The following is a 26,699-nucleotide window of genomic DNA, read 5'->3' as shown; positions in this document are numbered from 1 at the left end:
CAGAAACACATGACACTGTAGCTCCTTGATTCTTTAGACTGCCTCACAGCACCTTTCAGCCCCCCGTGTAACAATGGCAATGATAATTTGCAAAAGGAGATCACAGCCTTTCTGTTGTGCTATAAATCAAATGTTTGCAACATGGATCCTTAACCCCTTCCCTGCATATGACTGGAGCTGTGCTTATGACGAGCTGACCTTGTCATGAACAATTGAATTTCTCAATTTCCAGCACAGGAAGGGAAACGTCTTAGCAGCCAAGAGGTTACACCGAGAGGTAAGGATGAAAAAAGGAAAGCCTTTCTGCCGCTGTGGAGCTGTGTGGGTGGGGTGAGTCAGCAATCTACAAATCAAGTGTTGGAGCTGAGGAGCTATGAAATGGTACGATATGATAATGTATGATAATCCCTGTCGACCACTGGCAAACTGTAGCAGCTCTGCTGGGAAGAGGAAGAGGATATTTTCAGATATCAATGAATAGCTGATGGCAGAGGTGGCAGAGAAGCAGAATGTTAGGGTCTAAATGCTGCAGCCCACAATCTGCTCTCCACTTTTGCCTTGCTCCACTCTTCAATCTATCACTTGATTGCCAAAATTGACTAACACACCTGGGCAGGTAAGTGTAGTTACCCATTGGGAGCAGTTAGTGAGTTGGATTGTGGAGTCTCTGTACTCACATTTAAAACACAATTCACTGTGAAGTTGATTTTTAAGTTGCAAGTCTAAAAATGCCACTCGTGGAAAGTTGGCATATTCTTACTTTAAGCATTCCATGCCTCTGCCTATCTCTGAATACACGTCTGAGTTAGGATGACAGTTGGGCTTTGTGCATTCCCTCTAGACAGTCACATTGAGGGAGCTGAGGTGTGATATTTCTATCCTAATGGCCCATCACCAGGCTGATGGGCCTTCCTGAGATAAATTGGGAGAAAGGATCTGACACTTGCACCTCAATATGGCTGTGCCTGTCCCCACACAAAGAGCTGCATACCCCCTGTAGAATGTGTGCAGCTGGGGCAGGAAAGGTAGGGACCTTGTGATCTTCAAAGCCACTTCAATATCTCCCCCATTTCAAAGTAACATTTGGGTATAGGTACAGGACCCCTGACACCACATAATCATACTGGAACCAAGGGTATTCTGCCTGGAGGAAGAGCTGTTGTGCTGTAGGAGGGACTGCCACTTTTATGCTTGCTCAGCTGTGTTAGCCTGCTGATTACCATGCTACAGGATGGACTGTACTTCTCAACTTGCTGTGCTGTGTTTGCCTTCTGCAATCTGGGAGTCCTACCTGTGCCTGAGGCGTCCGGTCCATTCCGGGTCTCAGAAGTGGGTTTTGCAACTGTTTTAACCCTCGATGTTGATGCAGCACCAATGCAGCAGCTGCTCAGCAACAGCATTTCAAGTGCAGACTCAGATCAACAATACCGACCCAAGCACTGAAACGGCTTGACAACGGTAGCGCGGCTCGACATTGATGCAACATCTGTATAAGCAAGGGGCTTGGCACTGAAGCTTCCATTGCTTGCACAGGTTGGCCTAGACGCTCACCTCCATCTTTGGATCAAGACAAAACGGTGCCTTCTGACTGCTTGCCTCGACTCTTCAATATTGATGCTTTGCTCCATCCAAGGTACTTTGTCACCGGGACCTTTCTGGGTCCTTTAGCAAGCCTCCCATTGATCACGGTGAGCCTGAACTTTGGATTTTTACCTGTCCCTTGTGACCTCAAGTAACCTTTAGACCGTTAATAACTTCTATGCAGTGTTTTTGCATTTAATCTTTAAACATTTATCGCTTGACTTCTACTTGTTGGATTTTTTTTTTTAAATGATAAATATTCTAACATGGTGTGGAGTCTTTTTGTGTTTTCTCCGTGTTACTGTAATTTAATTGTTGCAAAAATGCTTTAAACATTGCCTCCTAACTTAAGCCTGACTGATCTGTGCCAAGCTACCACAGGGTGATCTCAGGTTAATTTAGGTTGGGTATATGACTTACCCTGACTAGAGTGGTGGTCCCTACTTGGATAGGGTGCAACCCTCTGCCAACTAGAGACCCCATTTCTAACATGTATAAACCCATCTATTAGTGAGGATTTTGTCCTTAGAGCGTGGGCATTTACTAAGGTCTAATTTGAGATTTTTATGAGCAGCTGTGCACCCATGATTAAACAAACCACGCAACTCCTTCCTCTTAGGCGGTTTGTGTACAACTAACTAGGAAATGGAGGAGCACAATGATTTAAAAGCTTCCATAACAGTGCAAGGATCTTCATCTTGACTTGTGCTTGGTATGACTGCGTGCTGATTGTCTCTTGAGTTCACACATGAATTGCTCATTGTTAACTAACAGTTATTCGTGGCCCCCTTATTCCATTTGTATTTTATTTTGTAACCCTCAGCTTTGGTACTACCACTGGTTAAATTGAGCCTAAAAAAATGTGGTAAGCAAATCGTGGTCGCTAGTACAGCTAGAAATTACGTTGAACTTTGAAAGCAAAGGTGCAATGTTCAAAACCAATAACATAAAATCAATGGTACTGCAATTACTATTTCCTTTATATGCCACGTTAGTTTTGTATTTGAGGGATTATATACAAAAGCAAGTTCTTAGGCATTGAAATTAACACCTCCCCATATGGTAGATGCCAAAACTGCATCAGCTCTGCCCCTCTCTGTAAAATAAACAACGAGTCAAGGTGTTACCTTGATTACATAGGCAAATGTTAAATTCTCCTACTAAAATAAGACCTCTTTTTGTGCTCATCCTGGAATTTATCCAGGTGACCATAAAGATCCTCAATTACTTAGATAGATCTGACATTAAAAATATTATAATAGAGGGGCGTGGCCGAGCGTGAAGCGAGATGGCCGCTTAGTCTGCGAGCTCCGCTCACCACGGCATGAATCCTGTCAATATCCTGCCTTCCCCTGCTTGCACAAGCTCGGGCCGACCTGACGCGGCGTCGGAAGATCTGGGGATTAGCGGGCGGCAACTCTGGAGTTTGGACGTGACCGGCAACCCTCCCTTTGATCCTTTCCGCCTGGACGTGACGGAGTGCGACTGCTGGCTGAGGGGCCGGAGGTTGATGCTGGCCGCTGATGTCACTCGAGGACGCGGCTCTGCAAGCCAAGACGCCCATGCCTCGGAGCTGCGGGAGGCGGCATTGGAACTGCTCAGACAGACATGGTTAACGAGCGCTGCCCCAGATACGGACGCACACACTGGAGATTCCACACCGCCAGCTAGTAAGACTGTTCCTTTGTTCTTGAGGCTGCTTGTGTGGGCCGACTGGACGGGCGTGGGTCGCCATTTTGGATCGGGTGCAACGCTGCAAGCACTTGTGGACTTGGGGCAGACCTGTGCTTCTTTCACGGACCTCAGCGACATGGAGGTCGGCAATCTTGCATGCGGTTGGCGGGTCTGTCCCTGATAATATGACCTCATGCAGCACAGCGCGACTACTGCCCGTGCTTCTTATAAGGCGTCCACAGACTGAGTGACCTGCTTACGGCAATGGTGGAAATGGCGGATTGCTCGTAGCAGCTTAGTGTGGTGACGGCCCCGTTTGGTGGATCTCCTACTATCTCTTTGGCTAGGTAAAACTGTGTGGGCTTCTGGCGCTGGTTGGGGAAGAAGCTACATTGAGTGCGAGAGAGTTTGTGCCGGCCATGCGCGATGGAACCCATGGTTCGGGACCTCATTGTTGCTCTGGCCTCCCTCCATCTTGCCTGGGTGGGAGGAGCCAGAGAACTTGGACGGAGACTGGACGCCATTATTACCCCACCGATGGATGAGAGCTTCGACGATCCAAGGGAGAGTGATGCTGCTAGTGGCTCTCCACTGGCACCGGGTGAAACTGCTATGTAGTTGTATGCTAGTGGAGAAGTGTGGCTCAATGCTTAGAGTGGCAGACCTTGATGCAGAACGCTGGCCAGGGACCAGGGTTCGATTCCCGCCTCGGCGGGTTTCGGGCTTAAATTCCTCTGACCGGATATTCTCGCCTCAGTGCCGATTCTAAGCATGGGTCCCACGCTGCAACTCTGGGCAATAGCTTGCTTAGTCTCCACAAAGGCCCCCTGATCCACAAGGGATGCCTGGTTTCACCATGGGATGCCCAGGAGTGGACACCCCACAAGGAAAAGCCAGGAGGGGTTCCCTTGTGGTAGGAGTACAAGCGCCGGGATGCCTCCGGGTCACTGTTCGCGCTATACAAATACGCCACATTTACATTTACATTTACCTACAGGTGGTTCCGCGGGGGGCCCTGACTAGGGTTGGGGATGGGTCAAAGTCGACCGACCGCGTGAGTGCAGCATTGGGGCCTGAAACTGCAAAGCAGGCGGGTTGCCTCCATGGAACTGTTCCTTTGCTTTTATTGTGTCGCGATTTGGGAGGTTGGCCCGAAACCCTGCTGTTGCGCCTACATGTCTGGAAGGGCTGTCTTTTCGGCCCCTTGATGCTGGTGTCTCCCACAGAGTTGGCTCTGCCTTGCTTGCCTGGTTACTCTGATCGTCTGAGGTTGTACTGCATTGCTAACTTTCAGTGGCCACGTATTGATGGAAGGGTCAAAATGGGTCAGGGGTGAATTCTTCTTCCATATATTGAAGGACGGATGCCCGGTCAACTATTGTGATGAGGACGCTTTTCTGATCTGTACTACGACGCCACCACTGCTTGTCGATTTGTTGGTCTATTTGTGATTGAGCCTGAGCTACTTGGTGTGAGCGGGGGGGAGGGCAGGGGTTTGGTTTTAGTGACTTTCCCGCGTTTCTTCCCTTTCATTGGGGTATTTCTGGGGTGACAGGCACGTTAGTTGGGGGGTGGGCCATAGCCTCTTCGACGTGCAGGATGGGGGGTGGGAGGGGTGGGGCTCTTGGGTTTGTCTACTCTTTACTCTATGGCCTTTTCCTGACTACGTCTTTCTCTCTAAATTTTGGGTATTCGTTTTGAGGGCGACAGGCACGCTGCTAGGGGGGGTAAGCCGTAGCCTCTGCAGGGGTGCAGGGTGGGGGGTTGGGGGTTGGGGTTCTTGTTTTGTTTTCCCTTAGTTACTATGGGCCTTTTTCTTCTTCTTCTTTTCTCTTGTGTTTTCTTTTCTTTCTTTTCTCTCATTTCCTTTGGATCGATATGCTGGGTTAGTGGGGTGCCTCTCGTTGTTCTCCGCTTCTTGCGGTCCTGTGGGAGGTACTAGGGTTGTCTTACGTACCTGGGATGGGCGATGACTGGTGTGTTGCCTGTACGGTTTACGTTTATCCTTTTGATAGTCTTTAACACCGGTATCCTAAAAATGTTTGCTGCTTAACTGCTCTGTTGTACGCATTGCCCACTCGGTACTCATTGCTAGACTGTGCGGCATTTGATCCTTCATATTCTATAAATTAAAAAAATGAACCTTAATTCCTTCTGTCTCTCAGTGGTCGCTCTGGTTACAGTGTAACTTGACATGCTTGCTGTTTTTATCGGTGTGCTACTGAGTTACCGTACATTCTCTAATGTGCTACATATCGTAGCCGAGGCCGGCCAGGTGGTTGTAGGCTCGTAACTGTTTGCTGATACTGCACAATAAAGGTTTTAAAAAAATATATATATATTATAATAAAAATGAATCAGCATAAAATCAAAGGCTCTGGGAATCAATTATAGCATCAGTTAAGGAAAAGGTGTGCATTGGACTTGATTATTAAGTTTGGTCAGCTTAACTGAAATCAACGTGCCCAAAATTTCCTTGTGTTCTGCCTGCATTTCAGAGAGTTTCTGGGCTTCACAATGAGTAGGATCCATTTAGGTAGAAATGATCTATGTCCCATGTCTCTTGACAGCAAATTATGTCATAGTAATTCACAAAGCACAGTCAATCTAGGATTAACAGTTTTGAGCAGATACCAGCAACAGCCCATGAAAGCACCCTAATGCTGTGGTGTAAAGGAACACTAATTAAGGGTGGAGAGGCAATGGACAAACAGGACTTGGGTTGGACTCTGTGAGCAAAACACCTTGGATTCCCATATGGTGCAAAGAATTAGGGATACCAGTATAAACCAGTAAATATTTTTACGAGGTTGAAGCAAGAACTTTGTATTTGTTCCTTGTTTGTATTTTATATACAATTGGGGAATTGGGTTCATTGTTAACACAAGCAACAAGAAGTGATTCAGTGGGCATACTCATTTTCTTTTAAAAATATCCTAATGGTAGAGCTTTGTTGAAACGAGTTTGTAGGCTAATGTAGACAGGAGTTGAAGTAAAATTCTCAAAGCAATAGTATTTTTAAAGTTTATTATCACACAATTCCCTGCGGATTTCTTTGCATGATTGTCAATCCAAGGGGTCCTTCTACTGGAGAGGATTTCTGCAGGCTGATCATATGTCCACTGCAAGGTTTTTTTGAGACAGTAAGCAGAGTTCATTTTTAAAGTAAAATTGTCTTTCCTCTGTAATTGTGCCAGCATGGGAACATCCTCCAAGATAATAACATAAGGGGTACATTCTTGCGGGTAGCTGGAGATAGTCACAGGTAACTGGATTTTCAGAACTGATCAAGTGCAGTACAAGCCCTCATAACAACCTGTTAATTTCTTCCTAAAGATGACAAATTTATGGCATTTACACTTTGTGCTTCGGGTGCAATTTGCACAGTTGGTGTCTGGTTGCCTGGGTACAAAGGCTAAATTGAACTGCTCTTGTGGGGCTTACTAGTATCACAGCCAAGTACTTTGGAATCTTTTTTTAATTTATTGTCCATCACTTTTAATTTATCTAGGAGTACTGTTCAAAATCCTTTGAGGGATTCCTCTAACTTTTCAAAACATTTGGAACAGTTTTCTTTCATTCTAGACTCCAAGGCCCCCATTAGGATGGCAGTCGGACTTTGCCCGCTCGCCATCCCTGTGCAAAATGGGACCACCCACCATAGGAGCGGCGCTCCTGCCTTGGCAATTAGGATGCGCCCGCCACACTGGCGGGCGCATCCTATATTTTTACCATTACGGCGGGCGGTGCTGAAAGTTATGCATGGTAAAAATGCACGTTGTGCATTTCAAAGCACAACAAGACAGGCACCGTGCAGTGCCTGCCATGTTGCACTTTGAGATGCGGGGGTACAATAGGTACCCCCAATGTGCATAAGGATGCCTGGCCTCCACCTTGAGGGTGCCCAGGAGTGGACGCCTCACAGGGAAAGCCAGGATGGGTTCCACAGCGGTATTCGTACAAGTGCCTTGAGACCCTTGTGGGTGAGTAGTGTGCTATACAAGTATCAATTTACATTTTACATTTATTGCCCCTGCCTGGCTGGCGGTGGCTACCGCCAGCATGGCAGGGGCAATCTGCCCGCCATCCTAATGGGCCCCCAAGGCTCCCAAATCCATTGAAGTAATGTTTCCTCAGTTTCTAACTTGCAGCTTGCGTCAATTTCTGGTATTGGCCTACAACATTTCTGGGTTTTGGCACCATGGAAGTAGAAGGGAGTCTTTTCTTTTTAAGTGGGAATGAGTTGAGTTGGGTGGTCGTTGCTCCTGAAATTGCTGTTGGAGGGTCAAGTATTACAAAAAGGTTCCATCTATTAATTATTTGAGAACTTTCCTGACTCCCCCTTTTCCATTCCAGGAGTTTCCTATATCAATACCTGAATCTTCTGGTATCCCTGTGCACTTTGTGTGGTGACTTGTGGTTATAAGCTGTGCCTCGATAGACAGTTGAGACAATTGTTTTAAAACCAGTGTGCACCCTAACCTTCTCCCGCTCAATTCAGTGTTGATAGCCCACATCACAGAAGTCAGATAATTAGTAACTGACTCAGTTTGTTGTCGTTTGTTGATGTTTTCTTCTCAGGAAGTGAATTGATGTTTCTCTTACCTATGATTTATGAATCTGTCGATCAGGAACAAGAGGACTAAAAAATGGAAAGGATTACCTTTGAATTTGATGTGTTTTGCTCTTATCAGAGCTTTTCTGAGAGGCTCCCTTAATTCGTTATCATGGGTAAAAAGAAATTTGCATTGCCCCCTCATTGACACCTGAAAATAAATACAAACTCTCAACATCTGGGAATTATTTTTTTTTCCTTTACCAAACTCCTGCTTTGGGAGTTTATTTCTAAAAAGACACAATTAAAAAAAAAATTTGGTGGATGGCATCAAAACCGATGGCGGACATTTACCAACTTAGTTGTAAATTGACTTTGACGATGGTCCCTTTCAACATACTGAGGTGACTGATTGGTGGTTGGCCATCTCTAAATTTGGGATACAATAGACTGTCAGGATGGCATGGGTAATAAACTCTGCTAACCAATACTGACAGAGTGGTGTCCTTCAAGCTTTAAACCAGGCCAATAGTATTCCCTCCCAGGAATGTGAGTCCAACAATGAAACCAAGTTCACCAAAACCCAGAGAAGTGTGAAAGTGCTCCACACATTTCTACATTATTCTGCATAAATATTTCTAAAAGGGTATTGGTGGGTAAGTGTGTATGTAACGGTTCCACTTCCCACTTTTTCGTCTTTCCTCTAAACCTGATGAGCTCATAATACATTTCCTATCCTAATGAGATATAACTTCAATATCACTGCCTGTGGACCTTGACAAAAGCCCTCTGCTACAGGCTGTAGGTAGACCTGACCAGATGAAGAAAGCCAATAAATCGGTACATTACATCTCAATGATGAACCTTTTATTTGAAATGGAAATTTTTTGAGTGGCTGCCACCTTTTTTAAACAGTAATATTATTTTTGGCAAATATTAAAATTAAAATGAATATTAGTCTGACTCTATTCTGTGAGGCATGGGTCTCTGATTACTAGCCCATACAAAGTTGTGAACTTTTTTCTAAGTAAAATACCCATAGCAAGCGTTATTGGTTTTATGCAAGTTGTGCAAGTCCCACAAATGTATGCGATGTATGTAATACCCATGTGCAATTCACAGCACCCCTCTTGAATACTTGGGTCTTCCTCGTGATCAATCTTTGAGAAAAATATTAGGCCATGTGATGGAGGTTGGGATGGAGAAAGAGACATTGGTCTCTTTTCTTCCTTCTTGAATACTTGCTGGCTAGGGTGCAATCAGTCATTTAAGATGAGTGTCTCTGCAAAACAGAAGGTCTTGGGCAGAGTCACAAACACATTTGTGAGGGGCATGTCAGCAAAGGGAAAAAGCAGCTATACAAATATAGAGTCATGCAGATGTTGAGACAACAGTTGATGGACAGAATGCAGAACAATGTCATACATTCACCCCAGTACAGAGATCTGGGCCTAAATCCATCGTTATTTTGCACTCCACACCACCCCAGTTCAGACATGGCCATATGCAAACAGTCCAGCCCGAACTGCCAAGCCACGTCTTCCCTGGACCGGAATCAAGCATCGTAGGACCGGTTTCTGGCTATCAGCCGTCATCAGCCAGGATAGCTTGAACTGGGGTGGTGTGGAGTGCAAAAAAAGATGGATTTAGGCCCATATCTCTGTACTGGGGTGAATGTATGACATTGTTCTGCATTCTGTCCATCAACTGTTATTTTTGCATCATGCAGATGTTGAGTACATGTCCCAAGCTGTACTGTGGGGCAGGGGTAGATTTATCATGAGGGAGGTGAACTTAGCCAGGTATTAAGACAATATATGTTGCACCAGAGGGTGAGTTGGTGCAGGATTACCCATTTCAGGCCAAGCGCCTCTGGATTGCTTCTAGCTGCCCCATCTGGTCTTCCATCCAGAGGCACGCAACACCCCTCACCACCCAAGCCTATGTCTCTGTTGTGGGAGCAGTTTTCATACTGGGCTTCAGCTGGATTGCTAATGAAAATTAGCCTCCAGGAGCATCAGGACAGGGTGACTTTCTAAAAGTTACTTTTACTTAATATTAGTCACCCTGAGCAGGGGTTTAGTTGGGTATGAAGACAATATAAGGGTCTGTGCAGGATTACTCATGCCATGCCAATCCCACTGGACTGCTACTAGAGATTAGAACATATAAGTTGCATTATATGTTGTTGTCTCTGGCAGGATATTTGTTTGAAATCAGTATTTGTTATACACAAACCCACACAAATGCATTTATATAAGTGAAAGAAAGTGTAAAAAGTAAAAAAGGGACTTATTAATTGAGGCTGATGGTAGTCCACCACAAGTGACAATATATCTATCTTGTTAGGTCACGTTAAAGGATTCCGTAGTTTAAACTTGAACTCAATCCATGGTAGCAATACCACAGAGCAGGCATTCTCTACTTAGATAAAATATGTAAAGCATTTAGGAATACCAAAAGAGTTAAAAAGTAAAAAGCACAACATAAGAAAAATAGTGTATAATTTCAGGTGAAACAAATATATGAATTGTATTAGATTTAAGTAAAAATAGTGCCAAGAGGCACAAAGTACCAATGATCTGTGGTCACTGTAGACTGAGACCTTGGTTTCTCCTGTGGATTTAATATCTGAAATGTAGGAATGGGGGAATAAGATATTTACATAATATTTATTAAAAGTCCGACATCACCATTAAGTGGCCGTTCAATAAATATTAAACATAGTTTGTCAATTATTTATTTAGCTGGTCCCTAACTGGAGAAATGAGAATGAATATTTAATAATATTTCCTAAGGGCCCCATTAGGATGGCGGGCGGTTCTCCCCCCCCATTCACACATCAAAGACCCACCGCCATATAAGGCTGGCTGGGGTGTCCGCGGCGGAAGTAAAGACCGTCCGCCACTTTTCTGCTGGTCGACAGGGTTTAATATGGTGGCGGTGTCTGTAAGACAGCGCCATCCATATTACGATGGTTGCGGCAGTGTTGCCACCATGGAAAGGCATGTGGTCTTTGCCTTTAGGGGCCCCAGACAGTTGATAGGGTGTGGGGTGCACATGGGGGGTACCTATGGCAGGCACCGCGCAGTGCCTGTTGCGTTGTGTATGCAAATGCACGACATGCATTCCCAGCATTGTGGCAGGCGGTGCTGTTAGCACCGTGTGTCACAATGCTGGGAATAGGGGTTGCCAGCGCCACAGTGGCATCCTAATTTCAGGTGCCCCCCGCCATCGTAATTGGGCCCTTACTGTTTCCCTATGTCGCAACTAGCCTCCAAACAGTGAACATAGTTTTTGGGTGCTTGTCACAGTAATTCCATGATAATGTTATGTTTCTACGTGTCCTTCATTAAACTACCACATAACCTGCCTTGTGGGCTACAAGGCATACATAAAGGTGACTTATTAATACTAAAAAGAAGGGTTTCTCCTGTCAAAAAGGGATATTTTGACAGGATGGACTGCAGTTTTTTAAACTTCAGTAGTCAGGCTACATTGGTAAGCCTGAAGTCATGTTTGCATGATCACACTACTGGATGGTAAAGTAGTTATGCATTGGATTTTACTTTCCATGCCATGGGAAGATTGTGGGCTACACAAACTATTGCCTTTCAGGAGAGTTAATATCATGCCATTGATGGCTTAGCCAATTTGACACTTTTTTTGGGTCAGACCATAAGCTCTGGACAGCAGTATCCCAGTGTGCAGAGTCTAAAAACAAACAATAAAATAAAACAGGAGAAAGTGGAGTGGCACTCTAAAAGGGGCATTTTCTCACATACAGGACAAGACAAATATGTTGTGATTCTGTTAACATTTATTACCATCTAGTATAGCCACTGAAAAAGTGGTGTTTTAGTGTCTCAGTTTCCGTATTTAGTTTGTGGTTACATTACAAATACATGCATTACAGAATACATCTAATACAATGGAAAACCCTTTACAGCTATATATTCATTGAATTAAACAGAAAGAAACATTTCAACATACTTTTTAATCAAAATAAGAAATATGAAGAATACAGAAATGAATAACACATATTTTTGTGCAGTAATTTGAATTAGCAGTTTGGTTCAGCAATTGCAGAACAACTCGTGTATTCAATACATTGATTCAATAACTCACTATCATGCAATTTTCTGTGTAAGTTTCATTGATTATAGCAAAAGGGGATTTGATGAAATCTCTTTAGTTGCCTAGATTTTGTCATTCCAGTTCAGCAAAGACCTGTACTTCACAAAGTGTGAGGTACTCCACTCGGCCTCGAATAATGACGTTCACATAACGGCCCACCATTCCATAGCAATGAAAGGTCTCGGTAGCACCAGCTGCGATACTGGAAATGTAGGAGCACCTGGGGAACCAATAAAAAGGCAAATCTGAATTAACTTGTTGATGTTTGAAAACATTTTCCTTCCTGTGTTTCATTAATTTATCCAAAGGCTGTTTGAGGACAAGCATTGACAAAGAGATTAGGTTTGATTTTTGAATTGTTCATACAGCGCATGACATACATGCACACATAGAGCAGGGAGACGTCCATAGACTAACATAAGTAAATCATTTTCTTCAAGTTTAAGTGACATCAGGGTTAAACTGTGAAATATATAGGCACAGGCATCAAATAAAATGGATCCCCATGAATGATTCAGAAAGGTAAAGAATGTTGCTCACATTTGTGTATATTAGAGCCGATTTGAACTTGTAAAGACACGCTGTATAAGTGTTTCGCAAGGTGTGCAAGATTGCATGGATTTGAGCTTACTACAGGCAATGTTTCTTCCATCATCAGGGAAATCAACAGTAAAGACTGGCCCAGCAGATCACAAAACAGGTCCACAATCAACGAAACAAGCATTGGAAATGTCAAAATGTCTGTCTTAAAAGAATGCTGTATTTTAATGTGAAGCATTACAAGTAAATAGCATGGCAATTAATATGTATTTGTGTAGAAGCAAAGGACGGTGAAATAATTAAAGGGTTTGGTTAAAAGGTCATGTGAAAGTTGCCTTGTCAAGCCAGACCTAAAAATTCATGTAGGTTAAAGACTGCTCTCCTCCCATCTGTGGTGCTGCCAGAGTACCACACATCAACTTTCTAGTTATTTAAGACACTTAAATAGCATTACAATGTTGTGTGTGCCACTGAAAGTCCAACTGAGGCTTCTGGATAAATTAACAAAATAATCACAGCTCTCTTGATGACAAGCACTTTTTTGTTGAAGCACACAACTTCTGTCCAACTAAAACATGCACTCCTGGCTCCCAACACATGGGAGGAGCCAAAGCCTCTCTCTAGTAATTCTCACATAATTGTCTGTTGACAGCAGCATTGTCACGCCAGACAATAAAAACCAGCCCACACACTGACATGTCAGACCAACCGATTGGGCATTCCCTGGTTGCCCTATAGGCCAATACAACCCTGACTGACATACATTTGAAATTCCACACACAAAAGTAAATTTACAGGGGTCAATGCAAAGAGAGCAATAGCCGTAAGTAATCCTATAAACCTACATAACTATGCAGCTAAAGAAGTGCATCAGCAAAGCATTGCATGATGGGCAGTGGAGACAAAGTGAGATACATCAGCGGAGTTGAGGGATGTGCAACAGTGCAGCAGAGAGTCACAGCTGGTGAGCAGAAGGGGATGTACAGCAAATCTTTGCTGGAGAGGCATATGAGAGGAGAATTAGGTGGTGTGATCTAGAGTAGCACGTAGCGATGTGCTTCAGGGGAGCACTGTAACTATTTTGTGCCACATGGGCATGTCAGGTGCTGTGCATCAAAGGTCATTAAACTTCATAAAGGGATCACTGTGTTTTGTGCATCAGAAGAGCACTGAATGATGTGAATCAATGTGCTACAGAAGCTCCAGGTGAATGTGTATTGGGGTTTAATTGTGATGTAAAATTTAGATACAAAATATTGAACAAGTTACTTACCTTCGGTAATGCCTTACCTAGTAGAGACTCTAATTATCCGCAGATTCCTTACCTTAAAATATTCTCCAGGTGTCAAACTGAATCCCCCAAAACTTTAGCAGTCCCCATGTGCACCTGTAGGTGGTGTCGTTCGGCTCTGCATATAATCATCCATGAGGGAAGTGACATGCACAGTGACTTAATACTCCCCACTCCAGCATGCTGGCCTCAGTTCTTGACTGTTTGTCCGCACCGCAAGCAAAGACCAAACTGAAAAGAGAAGACTAGTGTGCCAGTATGAGGTCCAAAAGGATCTCTTTAAGTGTTATATACACAGTTCACAGAACAGGGAGGATGAGAGAACCGGTAAGGAATCTGCAGGTAGATAGTCTCTACCGGAAAGGCAATACTGAAGGTAAGTGACTAGTTCATCTGATAAAGACTTCTAGCCACAAAGTGTTTCCATAGAATAGATACCAAAGCAATCTCCCCCCAGAGGTGGGTCTGCTGATTGTTTTATCAAAAAGTCCTGTAGGACCGAACAGGTAAAATGCTCATCTCGCTGGACCTGACTGTCTAAGCTGTAATATTTGACAAACGTGTGCAGTGATAACTACATGGTTGCTTGACAGACATTGTGAACAGGGACTCCTCTTGCTAACGTAGTGGTTGCAGCCTTAGATCTTGTTGAATGAGCATGCATCCCCTTATGGCGTTGCTTCCTGGCCACGGGGTAGAGAAGATGGTCCATCTAGAGATGGTTCGGTTGAGAACTGCCTTGACTTTCTTCATACCTGAAAAGCCCATAAAGAATTGGAAGTCCTTGGTTTAATCAATGAAAAATTATAGCACCCTTGTTGGGTCAAAAGGTGGAATCCCTTGTCTTCCTTGGTGGGATGAGGGGAGCAAAAAAGGTAGGCAATGTGATGGTCTACCAGACATGAAAAGGGGTAATCACCTTTGGTAAACAAGTGGTATGGGTCCTAAGGACCAAAATGTCTGAGAAAAACGTTTTTGTACCAGGATAAACTGAAAGAGCCTGCAACTCACTAACCCTGCAGTCAGATGTTATTGCCACAAGAAAGAGTGTTTTGATGATCACCAGTATGAAAAGGCAGCTGTGCACAGGCTCAACTGGTGAACACATGAGAAAGGTGAGAACTAAATTAAGTTCACATTGGGCAGAATAAAGGACTTAGGAGGAAGCGTGTTGTAAACCTTTAAGGCAAAGATTCGCAACAGGTGACTTGTACAGGAAAGGCTTTTCCAGGAACCACACAAAGTCTGAAATGGCAAAATGTTACCCTTTAACTGTGCTCAGAGCAAAGTCTTGCCAGGCAAAAGATGAAGCAAACAAAAGGACTTCAGACAAGGATGTAGACAGAGGATCAACAGGTTTGGTACCACACCACAAGCTACAAATGTGTCCCATCAGCAGGTGTAAATTATGTTCCATGGGGGAACTGGAGGCTGCCAAGATAATATCAAACACTTCAGGAGAGAGAGCAAACACCCTCAGTTGTTGCTGCTCAGTCTTCACACATGTAGGTTCAGGTGCAAGGTCCTGCCCTGTTCCTGCAAAAGGTGGTGAGACAGAATATCAAGTCAAAAATATCGAATGAACCATAATATCGAGTGAAAGAGTTCGTGGAATGGAAATATCGAGTTCAAGAGTAGCGTTGTCAAGAATATCGAAGTAATATTGCTTATTAAAATATAGAAGTCATTAATATTGTTTGTGAAAACATAGTTGTTTAAAATACAGTTTTTTATTATTGTTTTTTAGTATAATTTTTAAATGTATATTACATAATTTTTTGTTTAATTATTGTTTGTTTCTTACTATATTAGTTGAATTTCTAGTAGTTATAAAGTGTTATTTAATTAAAAGGGTATTTTTTTTAGTTCTGTGGTGGGTTGTGGGGTGTAAGGGTTTATAGGGTGGACAGTTTTTTAATTCTAATAAATTCATGATTATTTTTTAGTTAATATTATTTAATTGATATTTAAGTTTGGTAATTGTATTAATTTTTTCATGTAAATGTTTTTTGAAGGGTTCTGGAGTTTATAAGGGTGACGGGTGGAAAGTAATGTATTTTTAATTAATTATTAATTAGTTTTAAATGAATAGTAATTAATTACTTGGTAATTTATTAATTGTGTAATGTTGTTTATTTTTAGGTAAGGACTGTTGGGTTATAGAGTTAAAAAGTGGAAGTATATTTATTTTCAATGTATTAATAATTATTTATTAACATGAATTGATTAATTGACATTTAATTATGCTAATTGTATAATTACTTTAGGTGTGGGGTTTATAGGAATAAAGTGCAGTAAGTAATTTATTTTCATTAATTATTAATTGTTAATTAGTATTGATTGATAATGTTGTTAATTGTTTGCATGTTTTTATTTGTTAATTACTAGTTAAATTCTAATAATTATTTAATTGTAAATTAAGAAATGTAATTGGGTTACTTGCCTTTTAGTTACATTTTAGGTGGGGTATGTGGGGATTATATGGGTAAAGGGTGGAAAGTGATTTAACTTTACTGAATTTATATTTAGTTTGTCATAAAAGATAATTGTTTATTTGATAAATAATTATGTTAATTGTGTAATTAAGTCTTTAATATTTTGATGTGGGTTGTGGGTTTTGTTGGGGGAATGGGTAGAAAATAAATGTATTTAAAATGTTTATATTAAATATAATTGTATTTTTTTCAACATACTTTTTAATTTATTTTTTTATATTTTCATTTTGTTTAAGATATTTTTTCTGTTTTTTATGTTGTACTGACTGGAATTGGAATTGTAAATGTTATCCCTTCACAATCTAACAGTCCTCTACTGTTGCACTGACTGGAGTGGGACTATTACATTTCCCTCCCCACAATCCAAGACTTTCCCTACTGTTGCACTGACTGGAGTGGGACAATTTTTTTTTGTGTTTTGTTAATTGTAATATTTATTGGTGTGTTGTGTTGGGTTGGGTTGTGTTGGGTGGGAGTACTTATTTCTATATTCTATATTTACTTAGTACAAAAATGTTTTTTTTACTGCAGTGGGCAATTTATTTTTTTAGTCATTTATTTTATGTTGTAATTTATATAACTGATTTAGTATAATAATGTTTAAAAATGTCAATATTTTTCATTTGTAAATTATTTGTTTCATCTTAAATTAAATTGGTTTCCTTTTTTTGTGTATTCTGTTTTTGGTTTAGTTCAATATGTATACATATAGTTTCGATAATATTAAGTTATTTATGATTTTTTACATTATATTAATATTTAAAATATTAGTCTATTAATATTTTTCAACGTATGTTCATATATTCACATATATATATTACCTACTGGCGTTCGCCAGTAGGTATATATAGTTAGGATTTTTTCCCTATGGGATTTTTGAAAATTCTATGTCTAATAACTTTGGCGTTTGTGGACGGAATCTCTGAGCAGCCCCTGAAAATTTGGTGGGGTTTCGTCAAGGGGGGGCCGAGAAAAAAGGGGGGTCCCAAAACGCGTTTTTCCCATTCATTTTTCAATAGGGCGGTTGGACTCACTTTTAGCTCGAATGGCTGAATGGATTTGCACGAAACTTGGAAAAATTGTAGGGACTGTTAGCCCGATGTGCCTTTGCTAGGTCTCAATATATGTGCTCCAGTAGTTTTTGAGAAATTAACGTTCAAAACAAGATATATATCTGTAACAGCGCTCCGGGCAGCGATCCGGTCCGCTTACTTTTCGCGAAACGGAACTTTGCGCGCAGAAAGCTGATTGGCTCTCCGGTGTCTGTCAACATTCTAAACAGTCCGGAGCGGCCGCCATCTTATCTCTCGGTAGGATCGAGAGAGAAGAAGAGGTGAAAAACGAAGGGGGAATTTATTGAAAGGGGGCAAGGTATACCCCTCTTGACCCCCTAGGAATGTTGTTGGGGTTATTAAAGGGTCCCGTGGGGAAAATAAAAAAAAAAATGATTTTTCACGGTAGAAGCGCTTCACGGGCCGCGAACTGGGCCGCAAACTGGTAGCGAAACGGGAATTCGCCATTTTGTGCTTCGTTAATTAAATTACTAGGTATAAGGGGGTGCGGGAGACGTATCCTAATCCCCTATGTTTCCTAAGGGTGGCTGAGGAGGCTCATATATGTTGATACATCTCTTCCAGCGGCTGTGCGTGAGCTTTTTTTTTTTTTGCTGCGTGACAGTCCGGAGCGGCCGCCATCTTATCTCTCGGTAGGATCGAGAGAGAAGAAGAGGTGAAAAACGAAGGGGGAATTTAATGAAAGGGGGCAAGGTATCCCCCTCTTGACCCCCTAGGAATGTTGTTGGGGTTATTAAAGGGTCCCGTGGGGAAAATAAAAAAAAAAATGATTTTTCACGGTAGAAGCGCTTCACAGGCCGCGAACTGGGCCGCAAACTGGTAGCGAAACGGGAATTCGCCATTTTGTGCTTCGTTAATTAAATTACTAGGTATAAGGGGGTGCGGGAGACGTATCCTAATCCTCTATGTTTCCTGAGGGTGGCTGAGGAGGCTCATATATGTTGATACATCTCTTCCAGCGGCTGCGCCATCTTGCCTTTTTTCCAATGCCACAATTTTGTCGTGCACGGCAGCCATTTTAGATGCCAGGCTGGTCCCAGGCTATCACCTACCCCTGCGGATGTAGTTTATGGCCCCAGCTGTAGAGAATTCAGACATGCCAACCCTCCCGATTCAGGCGTGAGACTACTGATTTCAGTGCTAGTCTCCCGCCTCCCGATTTCTGCAAGCAAAAACCCGGGGGCATATTACGAACAACTAGCGATAATTTTTGTCTCTAACTTGTTTAGAGACAAAAATTATCGCCGCACATCGGCGATTTTTATCGCAGATAAACTTTGCTATTATCGCAGAAAAGTCAGCGATATTCATGTATTATCGAGCAAATGCTCTTAGCCATGTTATCCACCTCCCATTGGATAACATGGCTAAGAACTGCTCAGGGCAGGTGTTAGATTTTGGAGATATTCGCGCTTAGCGCGAATATCTCCAAAAGTTGGTAATAGGAGATAGCGATGTTAGGGACTGTTTCCAGTCGCTAACATCTTGGCACGACACTTTGCATGTCATTAGTGATAAGTATCACTGACATGCAAAGCGGGGCCCAAGATGGTCGCTATCTCCTTTTAGCTGTCACTAACTGGTGTTAGCGACAGCTTGGTAATAGGGAGATAATTTTATCTCCGCTTTCATGGCTTTTAAAGCCTAAAAAGCGGAGATAAACCCCCTTGATAATATGCCCCACGATTCCTTGGGGGTTTCAGCTGACAGGGCTTGGTATTGTGTTACATGGTAATTTTTCCAGGAAACGTCAGAGGGTCGATGCAGGGGTTCTAGAAGAGGTGATAAACCATTTAAGCCTCATGAACAAGCGCATGGTCTTTTAAAGATTTGTGAAGTACTCGGGGCGGCGGTGTGTGTGTGCCCTCTTTCAGGAGCGGGCGGGGGGGCACTGCCAGCAACTTGCCAGGTCAGGTAGTGTTCAACACGTGCATCACCCTTTCTCTGCCTGCTATTGCGCTCCATGCTTCGGAAAGGTAAGAAAAAGAACGTGCATTTGAGTTTGAAATGTCCGATCCTGCAGCAGCACACTTCCAAAGCCCACACATGACAGTAACCCGATTCAAGGCCCCATTCACCCGTTTTTAAAAAAATAGATAACACTCCAACAAAGTAAGATTATAAAACTTTATTAACTTTTAACTATAATGAACGGAACAAAAACTGTAAAAACATTTAAACATTTTTCACCCAAAAAAGCAACAATGGTCAGAAGCTGTCTTTTGTGCGAATAGTCCCAAGGCAGCACAACGTGCAGAGTTCTGGACGGCACCCAGGTGATGTCGCCTGGGTGCCGCACTGGTTTTGGGATCCTACAATGCTGCTCCGAAAATTGGCGTGGGGCGTCCCGGGTGGTGCGGGGGGAGGCCTCGTCAGTAGCGGTCTGTTGTGCGAATAGTCCCAAGGCAGCAGAACGCGCTGAGATGTTGATGGCACCCAGGTGATGTCCAGTAAACTGCCGCACTGGTTTTGGTATCCTACAATGCTGCTCCGAAAATTGGCGTGCGGCGGCCCGGGGGGGGGGGGGCGTGGGGGAGGCGGCGTGAACGGGCCTTCCCAGGTGGCGGCCATCCAGCTGAGTTGCGCCCGCTCTTGCAGCTACAGCGTCTCGCTCACCATGTTGTTGAGTTGCTCCCACTCTTGCAGTGCAGCGATAGGCGGCTGCAACATGACTCTTAAAATGGCGGACGGCTCTTCGGTTTTGGGCCTGGTCTACTGAAATGGCCCTGGGACACCTTGGAACTCGGACGCTTGCCTGCTAGGGCTTGGGCTCCATTCTCGAAAAGCGTCCCCTCAGCCGTGAAGATTCTACAAAAGTCTTGGGGGCCCCCGACTCCCGCAGGCTTCCGGTGGGGAGCGGCTGCCATGATTGCTCGTGGAATGACCACGACGGAGCCACGAGATGGTGGTGCTCTCATGCTGACGCCAGCTTCAGTCTGAATGATCCAGAAACAAGGTGGGGCTTTCATCGATTGGGAAAAAAAAATGTTCTAAACCAATGAAAAGTGTTATTTTTAGGTCATATGACCAAACCTTCCATCTTTAGGAAACCAAAAGTAAAATGAACCAATGAAAAGTTTTATAAACAAGTCACATGACCTGTTCTGCGGCATAGGGCTACAAAAAGCGTAAAAAATCCGTTGGCACGTGAGGCGGCGTCAGTAGCGGACCGATGTGCGAATAGGCCGAAGGCAGCACAACGCGTCGAGATCCGGATGGCACCGAGGTGGTGTCCAGCAAATTGCCGCACTGGTGTGGCCATCCTACAATGCTGCGCCGAAAGACGGCGTGTCCAGCTGAGTTGCGGTCACTCTTGCGGTACAGTGACTCGAACGCGCCGAGATCCGGATGGCACCGAGGTGGTGTCCAGAAAATTGCCACACTGGTGTGGCCATCCTACAATGCTGCGCCGAAAGACGGCGTGTCCAGCTGAGTTGCGGTCACTCTTGCGGTACAGTGACTCGAACGCGCCGAGATCCGGATGGCACCGAGGTGGTGTCCAGCAAGTTGCCGCACTGGTGTGGCCATCCTACAATGCTGCGCCGAAAGTCGGCGTGGGGTGCCCCGTTGGCTTATGAGGTGATGTCAGTAGTGGATCGATGTGTGAATAGGTCGGAACCAGCACAAGGCGCCAAGATCCGAATGGCAAGTCCTGGATGTTGAGTGCCATAGTTGAGAGTTCTGAGCAGTGCTTGTAAGACTGTCTGAAGCTTATTTGCACCTGCTGCAGCTTCACTATTGCCCTGGTGTGGCCAAAGGTCGCACATGACATAGGCGGCCGGCTCCCGAGGTCCGGCGGAACTTTTTGCCTTTTCCTTTCTGCTTCTTTTCCTACAATCCGTTTCATCTGAAGACACGACCAGGTCCCTGAATGTGTGCAGGGGGACGCTATTGATTGAATGAAAATGGCGGCTTGACACAAAGCTGACTCAAGCGTTGCTGTTGATGCTATACAGACAAAAATTGGTTTTCAGTTTGTACATTCTTCAGGATTTTTTTTCCATCCAAGTCTGATTGAGAGTTTGTAGAAAAATGGCTTCAGATTTTCCACATACTACTCTTCAACATTCTTCCTAAATGTAACAATGTGAAACTCACTAGGAGAACGGCTGTTTCTGTTTCCTTTCAAAATGCTGCCAACAATATTTTCTGAATGGAAGACACCATCTTGTAGCATAAAGGGCCGAAAGGGGTTCTGGTCTGGCCGATGGTTGGTGGAGACATTTTGACTATATCTTGGACCTGCCCGGACTCGCCCAAAATGGCGCCGGTATAAATGGGACTCGTAACTCCTTGCCCGCAAATGTATATCTAGAAAATGTTATTGTAAGTGGCCCTGTCTTATTTTAATTACAAAATGTACGTCCACCGATTCCGCAACTGTTAGACACCTTAGTTCTTGCAACCTAATGGCCCGCTCGTTACGTTCCTCTACAGTGTAAATGTCTCCTCATCATATACGATTTCAGTTTGCTCCGTGGCCGGCCCACGTGGTTATAGGCCCGTATTTGTATACTGACATTTTCACAATAAAGGTTTTTAAAACAAAACACGGTAGTAGTATTTACATTGGTAAAGTTTTTACTTTTAGTCACTGTTTTCGAATCAGTAAAAGGCAAGTGAAATAAAGCAGTCCAATTACATGACGGATAAAAGGTATAATATGTAGGAACGCAGTAAAGATAAATGGTCAAGGGCAGTTGTTTTTTCCACTCCTGCAACATAAAGTGATCGATAAGAATCTGATAATCAGGCGTATCGGCGACTAAGACAGCAGGCCGAGTATCTTTTACTCAACGGCTCCGTCATGGAACGAAGAAACGCCCTTTTTCTCGAAAAAGGAATATATTTTACTTGCAGGACAGTTGTACATTTTCCGGGAAAGTACATTAGCCTGGAATATTATAACATATGTTTTAAAAAAAATAATGTTCGAAAACAATAAAAAGCGTAATTTTTAGGTCATATGACCAAGCTTTTCATCATTAAAATAACAAAAGTAAAATGAACCAATGAAAAGTTTTATTAACAAGTCACATGACCTGTTATGCTTACGTTACGCGCTGCGCGCCGCGCCTCGGATCACTTCCGGGTGCGCTAACGCGGCGTGTCATATAACGCATTACGCGACAACGTAGGTCAAGAATATAGTCAAAATGTCTCCACCAACCAGCGTTCGGAACACAACCCCTTTCAGTAATCCAAAAAGTTCTGTTAAATGACAACAGAGGGGACAGGCAACAAGAACCATCAGTCAAAGAGGGGAGGGCAAGTTCTTCTCTTCCGGGTCATGTTGGGGCGCTACCGGAACTGATCGAATTGGTAGTCTACAGTGTTTCTGGATGTTTCAGACTAAAGCTGGCGTCAGCATGAGAGCACTTCCATCTCGTAGCTCCGTCGTGGCCATTCCACGAGCAGACATGGCAGCCGCTCCCCACCAGAAGCCTGCGGGAGTCGGAGGCCCCCAAGACTTTTGTAGAATCTTCACGGCTGAGGGGACGCTTTCGAGAATGGGACCCAAGCCCTAGCAGACAAGCGTCCGAGTTCAAAGGTGTCCCAGGGCCATTTTAGTGGACCAGGCCCAAAACCGAAGAGCCGGCCGCCATTTTGAGAGTCCTGTGGCAGCCGCCTATCGCTGCACCGCAAGAGCGGGAGCAACTCAACTACATGATGAGCGAGACGCTGTAGTCGCAAGAGCGGGCGGTAAACAGCTGAATGGCGGAAGAGGCACAGTGTAGCAAAAGCGGGCGGAATGGCAACTGAAACGGTAAAGGGGCGCCCCACTACAGCTTGTCTTCAGGTCAAACGGATTGTGGGACAAGGTCCAGAATTGAAGAGTCATCAAAAGGCAAAAAGTTCCGCCGGACCCCGGGAGCCGGCCGCCTATGTCGGGGGCGATCTCAGGCTATACCAGTGCTATAAGACTTGGGGAGGGTGTCGGAGCCAAGCGTCTTCTCCGAGTCCGTGCCATCACACCGTCCCTCGGGGGCCTCCGTCAAGCGGTTTAGGGAGGTACCATATAACATTGTTTTCAAATGCAGTCAGGTCCACAAACGACCCTCACTTACTTTGAGAATAGTGAAGCTGCAGTAGGTGGAAATAAGCTTCAGACAGTCTTACAAGCACTGCTTTTGTAAACATTTTTTGTTTTTTTTGTATTTTTGCACAGTTTTATATATTTTTTTTGTTTTTGATGGAGGGGAAACAACAAAGCACAGGCATTGAAAAAGGCTCAAACTCAGAACTCTGAACTATGGCACCCAACATCCAAGAGCTTGCCATCCGGATCTTGGAGCCTTGTGCTGCTTTCGACCTATTCACACATCGGTCCACTACTGACATCATCTTATAAACCAACGTTATGTAAATAGTTTTTTAATAAAATGTTTTACCCTGTTTCTTTGCTGGTGTGTTGTCTATATTTTTAATATTTGCATAGGGTTTGTCGTTATTTTGTGCGGGATGGGTGATGGAGCCGAGCTGTCTTGCAGCCCTCATGGTGTGGAGCTCAGTTCATCTCACTATTTTCGTATTTCTCATGAAGGGTTGTTTATAATATTTCTATTTTAGCGAGGTCAAAAAAAGATCCAATTAGTGGCGTACTGATTTTGCTCGATTACTTTTATTTTTTTACACGATTTTTTCCGATCTGCAAAGACTAAACAGAGTATTGCGACTTTGTGCTTGTTTCTAAATAGAGAATGATCCAAAGAGAACCAATTCTAAAACAGTAAATGCTTGGATAACAATCAATCAAATGGAGAGACAAGCAGGCACGACGGATTACAACGGGGGCAAAGGCCTGCGTTAACTACCGTTCACTATTTGCAAAGAGAGAGTACTACTAAGAGAAAAGAGGGGAGGGGGGGGGCAGCGTTCAAAGCACATCAGCGTGCATAAATACGAAAATGTTTTTATCTATCACGTACTTGACATTTTAAAGCTTTTCATATTTGCTATTAAAAAACCAATGAAATTCACAGAAAGAACCATAGGTTATAGTGGATATATAGTTAGGAATTTGCATTTACAAAACCTTGAAAATTCAATGAAAAAACCATTGGTTTTAGGCCATATATAGTTAGGGATTTGCATTTACAAAACCTTATGTTACTCGCATAAAACCATTGAAATTCCATATATAGTTATAAGCGCTAACTATATATCGCGCACCCGCAATCCACTGCTGATGATGTCACATATTACATCATTCATGACATAGTTAGTGACATCACTGATGACATCACTGATGACATCTCAAATGACATCACTGATGACATCACTGAAAACATCTCATTTGACATGACTGATAACATCACTGATGATATCATTCATGTGATAATACGATGAACCTCTTCAGACTCTAATATAACCTTAGATACAATCAGTGTAAACAGACACTCACAGACTGTCACTCATCCATGGAGTTACTCACACACCTAGTCAGTCATGCAAAGAATCAATCACACCTCCATTTCCTCAACTATACAGTTATACAAACTTTACTTATTCAAACATATACTAACACATATTTACTCTATTATACAATCCCTGATACAAGTTCACAATGATCCATACAGCCACTCACACATTCACTGGCTCTTATGCACAGTTATTTATATATGTCAACTCTCACATGTACTGTGTTTTACATATGTACTTACTTTGACATGTAGCACTGAGATATCCATTCACTCACCAATACACTCATGCACACAGTCAACCGCCCATACAGCTGTTTCCACATGCACTTTTGAAACCATACATCTAGTGAATCAACTGCTCACACATCTATGCACAGAGTCATACACCTCCCAGCCACCCACACACACACTCAGTATCCCATACAAATACTTGGGCAACCAATCAATAACCCAGTTACTCATATAGCTACTTATCAACACATGCAACAGTTTACAGAACAACAGACATAATGATGCACAAATTAAGACAGTTTAGTCACTAACCCATGCACTCAGTGAGACACATTTAATCACTCACTCATACAGTCAGTCATGCACCTACTAAATCCTTCATCCAGACACTTATACATCCACTCATTCTTCAATATGTAAGACATATTTTAACTTTACAGAAGCATACAGTCACTGGATGTTGTCATCAGTGATGTCATCAGTGATGTCATTTGAGATGTCATCAGTGATGTCATCAGTGATGTCACTAACCATGTCATGAATGATGTAATATGTGACATCATCAGCAGTGGATTGCGGGTGCGCGATATATAGTTAGCGCTTATAACTATATATGGAATTTCAATGGTTTTATGCGAGTAAAATAAGGTTTTGTAAATGCAAATCCCTAACTATATATGGCCTAAAACCAATGGTTTTTTCAGTGAATTTTAATGTTTTTTTAATACCAAATATCAAATGCTGTCAAATGTCAAGTACAAATAGATAGACAGAAAAATAACAGCACCACTGAAAAGTCAAGAAAGAAAGGAAAGGTACAATAAAAAAAAAGATGACCATGCAGACGGAGTCACAGAGTAGAAATAACAGACAGGGCACAAAGAAGACAAAAGACAGGAGTTACAGGGACAGAGAGGACAGCAGGCAAACACTACAATAGGGTAAGAGAGAGCAGAAGGAACACAGAGATGGACAAACAAAGCAGAATAGAGAGAAAGATGGAAAGAAGAAGAGTGAATAAGATGACATCATCCAGTGTCTGTGTGTTTTTTTAAAGTTTAAATATGTTTTACATATTGAAGAATGAGAGGATGTATAAGAGTATGGATGAAGGATTTGATTGTATAAGTGAGTAAGTATGTGTTAGTATATCTGTGAAAATGTAAGCTGTTCTGTGTTTAACTGTATAGATGAAGAAATCAAAGTGTGATTGATTATTTACAGGACTGAGTAGGTGTGTGAGTAACTCCATGGATGAGTGGCAGTGTGTGAGTGTCTGCATAGGTGTATGAGTGCATATGATAGTGTTGCAATGATGAGTGACAGTATGTACGAATGACCTTATGGTGAATGAATGAATGTGCATGTAGACGTAGGAATCAGTTAGTGGGTATGTAGTAAATGGTATTGGTGTGTCAATAGTTTAAAAAATGATACTCTGTATTTTACACTAGGTGTATTAGAGTGTAAGGAGGTGCATTGTATTATCACATGAAGTATATCATCAGTGGTGTAATTATTGATGTTAAATGAGCTGTCATCAGTGATGTCATCAGTGATGTCACTGACCATGTCATGAATGATGTAATATGTGACATCATCAGCATTGGATTGCGGATGCGCGAAATATATAGTTAGTGCACCTAACTATATGTCGAATTTCATTGGTTTTTTATGAATAAAATGTCCAGCTAACTA

At 43.0% G+C, this 26,699-nt stretch overlaps 1 protein-coding gene across 1 annotated transcript in view; it reads right to left on the bottom strand.

The window, feature by feature from the left end:
* Positions 1-12,019: 12,019 nt before the first annotated feature.
* The window catches only part of LOC147709552 (fucolectin-5-like), a 200,207-nt gene continuing 185,527 nt past the window's right edge, over positions 12,020-26,699 (bottom strand). Inside the window, exon 3 of the mRNA XM_086925511.1 lies at positions 12,020-12,167. Within this exon, the coding sequence (XP_086781637.1) occupies positions 12,020-12,167 (148 nt within the window). The remainder of the gene's footprint in view (positions 12,168-26,699) is intronic.

The sequence above is a fragment of the Lissotriton vulgaris genome, chromosome 6, assembly GCF_964263255.1.
Source record: "Lissotriton vulgaris chromosome 6, aLisVul1.2, whole genome shotgun sequence".
NCBI lineage: Eukaryota > Metazoa > Chordata > Amphibia > Caudata > Salamandridae > Lissotriton > Lissotriton vulgaris.
Note: the sequence above shows the minus strand (reverse complement) of the source record. Positions and strands in the feature narration are given on the sequence as shown.